The 3,826-nt window shown below is 39.4% G+C and overlaps 1 protein-coding gene across 2 annotated transcripts in view; it reads left to right on the top strand.

The window, feature by feature from the left end:
- Nucleotides 1-3,352, top strand: part of SCAMP1 (secretory carrier membrane protein 1) — an 82,234-nt gene extending 78,882 nt beyond the window's left edge. For both annotated transcript variants that reach the window (XM_027769962.1, XM_006143529.2), the window contains one exon: nucleotides 2,820-3,352. In XM_027769962.1, coding sequence (XP_027625763.1) covers nucleotides 2,820-2,984 — 165 coding nt within the window. In that variant the 3' untranslated portion in view covers nucleotides 2,985-3,352. The remainder of the gene's footprint in view (nucleotides 1-2,819) is intronic.
- The last annotated feature ends 474 nt before the right edge of the window (nucleotides 3,353-3,826 follow it).

Raw genomic sequence — 3,826 nt, 5'->3', positions numbered from 1 at the left:
GCATTGTTTCCGATGAGAGATCTGCTGTTAGCCTGATGGGATGTCCTTTATAGATAACTTGGTGTTTTTCTCTTGCCAATTTTAGTATCTTGTTTTTGTGGTTTTGGTCAACCTGGCTATAATGTGTCTTGGAGAAGATCTTCTTGAGTTGATTCTATTTTGGGTCCTTTGTATTTCTTGCGACTGGATCTTTGAATGCCTCTTTAGGTTTGTGAAGTTTTCTTGCAGGATTTCATGGAATAGATTATCAATGCCCTTATGGGTCTCTTCACCTTCTGGAATGCCAATCATCCGGATATTTGGACATTTGATGGTATCTAGTACTTCTTGTATATTATTCTCAAATTTTTGTGCCATTTTCTCAGTCTTCATGGTGGATTTTTCTAGGCCAGCAATTTTCTCTTCTACATCTGAGATTCTATTTTCTGTATGATCTAGTCTGCTTTTAATACTTTCAAGGGAGATCTTGACTTCCTGTATTGTAGACTTCATTTCTAACAGTTCCGTTTGACTCTTTTGTAAAGCGTGTAATTCCTCTTTTAGATCTTGCAAGAATTTCCTCACCTCCTGGAATTCGTCAACTTCTTCCTCCTTTCTCTTTGGCAGTTCATTGTCTCTCTTCTCTTCCATCTCTGTTAGCTTCGACATTATAAATACTCTAAATTCTTTATCAGACATTTCCATGATTTGCATTGAACTGCTTGTGGATGAAGAGGAGTTATTCTTTTCCCTTGGAGGGGTGGTATTTTCTTGCTTTCCCATATTTCTTGTGGTCCTGTGGTGATTTCTTGTCATCTGATGGATGGTGTGTTTATTTCTAATTCTTGAAGTTCAACCTTGCTAGCTTTGTTTGCTGGAGGCTGAATTATCAGTAGAAAATCTTCATTTCTCCTGTTCCCTGAAATAACTACTTCGCAGGAGCCATGAGGAATCTTCTTCTCGACACTGGCTTTGATGGTCTTTTAGTCTGTCTTCTCATTCACGGTGTTGTGTAATTACCGATCTGTGCCAATTTGCTTTATTATTTTATTTTCCAAATATATGTTAAATTGAGTGGCTGGTGTCATACATTGACAAGCTTTATAGTGTTATTATGCAACTTAAAACATGTAGACAAAATCTTTTTTTTTCTTTTTTCTTTTTTACTGTAGGGTGCATGTGCTCACTGGAGAGACAGAGACAGAGAAACAGAAAGTGAGAAATCACCCTTCAGGGAAGATGGGCACACTGTAGTCACCTCTCCTGCATTCTCCTCTCATGATTCTGGGCTCTCACACACACACGCCTGGAATGAGTTTTAAGCCACCAGGTCTGGGACTCAAACCGGGGTCGACTGTGTGGGAGTCCAGCAACGTAACCATTATGCCATCTGCTGGTCCTGTTAGAAAATTTTTGAACCTGATTCATGAAAAGAAATCCAAAGTTTTGAGTGATGAATCAGTATGGAGATTCAGTTCACAGCAGGGTTTATTAAAAAATAAATGCTTTTGGACTTGACCATATGCAAAAAGTTAAATGGCATACAAAGTGGTTAGAGCAATATCATGTTTAAGGACATAAATAGTGGTTGGTACATTAAATGATAAAAATGACCTATTTGATGGTAATGGGTCAGTGGTGTATAGGTAGCCAACACAGAAATTAATCAGGGCCAGACCGTGGCGCAGTGGTAAAATGTGATGCTCTGTGAGGCTGTCCCACATGGGAAGGTCCAGGTTCACCTCCAAAGGCCTCTCTGAGTTCACTGAGCATGCCAATACCCGTGGTCAGGGCTGACTGAAGCTCGGGGCTGGATCACAGTGTTGAAACCCTGTTAGGGTGCTTTCTGCCTCTTCCTTGTTCTTGGAAGAAATAAATAAACTTAAAAAAAAAATACACATAAGATACTATTCTGTTTGGTCTGAAGTAGTAAATTAATATATTAAAATCAGATTGTTGGGACCAGCAGTTGGTATAATGGCTATGTCGCTGGACTCCCACGTAGTCTACCGTGGTTCGAGTGCCAGACCCAGTGGCTTAAACTCACACCAGGCGCGAGTGTGTGCGTGCCCAAGATCCCGAGAGGAGAACGGAGGAGAAGGGATTGTGGCGTGGCCTTCCACCCTGGCGGGTGATTTCTTGCTTTCTGTCTTTCTGTCTCTCTCTGTCTTTCTGGTGAGTGCAGATGCCCTATAGCAAAAACCTCTTCAAGAAGAAAAAAAATTCAGATTATCTCTTATTGATATGTTTCAGTGATTCTTTGGCAATTAGCTGAGTGAGAAGGGAAACATAACTCTTTGCAACTGGTTAAGAAGTTGTTTTTAAAATAATTTTTCTTTTGAATTGGCATAATTATATCTTTTACTGGGGGGGGGGACCTGTATTAATAAACTATTTAACAGGACCATCGGATGGTATAATGGTTTCATTGCTGGACTCCCAAATGGCCGACCATGGTTCAAGTCCCAGACCTGGTGACTTGAAACTCATGCTGGGCTTATGTGCGTGTGTGCCCAAAATCTTGAGAGGAGAATGGAGGAAGAGGGTTTGCAGTGTGGCCATCCCACCCGAGGGGTGATTTCTCACTTTCTATCTCTCCATCTCTCTGGCAAGCACACATGGCCTATAGCAAAAATCTCTCTCTAAAAAAAAAAAAAAAAAAGGAAATTATTTGAATACAATATTGTGTGCCAAGGAGGTGGCTAATGTTCTGGGTTTTAGGAATCATGACTAGAACCTATTCCTCTTATCTCTGAGGAATGTTGAGATTAATATAAGAGCTGCTGGAAATGAGTACGTAGAATGCCACTTACTTTCTCCCACTTTTTCTGCTTCCATAGGTACATGGACTATATCGAACCACAGGTGCTAGTTTTGAGAAGGCCCAACAAGAGTTTGCAACAGGGGTGATGTCCAACAAAACTGTCCAGACCGCAGCCGCAAATGCAGCATCAACTGCAGCAACGAGTGCAGCTCAGAATGCTTTCAAGGGTAACCAGATGTAAGGAGTCTTCAAACAACACACTGTTACCTTTTGACTGTACTTTTTCTCCGGTTACTGTATCTACAAATATTTTTATGTTCAAAACACACAGTACACACAGCATGGGTATTTCCTGTTCACTTGTGCATGGGCTAAAACCAGAAAAACTCCCTTGTCTTATTACTTTACCTAATAGTTTCTTAATCTTTCAGTGCCCCTTGCAGAAAAAATATATTACATGCGAAATAAATATTCTCCATATTTTTTGGAGGATGATGGCCAGTGAATCATTCAGTGGTGACACACTGAAATTAATATGGTACTTATGATTAAAAACGCGCTTAGTTTTAATTGCAGTAGTTCTTTCAAGAATCTTTAGGAGGTAAAGCTTACACATTGAAACAGTGAGGCTACGTTTCATTCCTTTTCCCCTATTTATATGGAAGGAAATAGGCCAGCAGACACAGGAGTTTTTAATTGGCTTGCAGCACTTTCAGTCACCAGTGAGGAGCCTGTGTATGTTTCGTAGTAGAAAATGTAAATTTTATCTTCTTTTTCTTTTCTTTTTTTAGAGTAGTCAATATTTTGATAACAATGCATGAGCATCATGTTATTAAAAGAATTAGTATTTTGGGTTCTGTACTGCTTATGTTTGTAGGATCCAGGGGTGTTTATGAAATCATAGAAATGACTTTTCGTAATAGATTCTTTTAAATAAAAAAATGTATTGGGGTGCAATATGAAAATCTAATATAAAATGCAGTGCATTGTCCAAAAGAGAAGGTAATTGATCAGTGCACTAGAATGCAGTGGTAACTACTCCTTTCACTTGTTTTAATTTTCAGTATTCAGGTCATAGTAAGG

This window comes from Tupaia chinensis, unplaced genomic scaffold (genome assembly GCF_000334495.1).
Source record: "Tupaia chinensis unplaced genomic scaffold, TupChi_1.0 Scaffold000099_1, whole genome shotgun sequence".
NCBI classification, from domain to species: Eukaryota; Metazoa; Chordata; class Mammalia; order Scandentia; family Tupaiidae; genus Tupaia; species Tupaia belangeri.
Note: the sequence above shows the minus strand (reverse complement) of the source record. Positions and strands in the feature narration are given on the sequence as shown.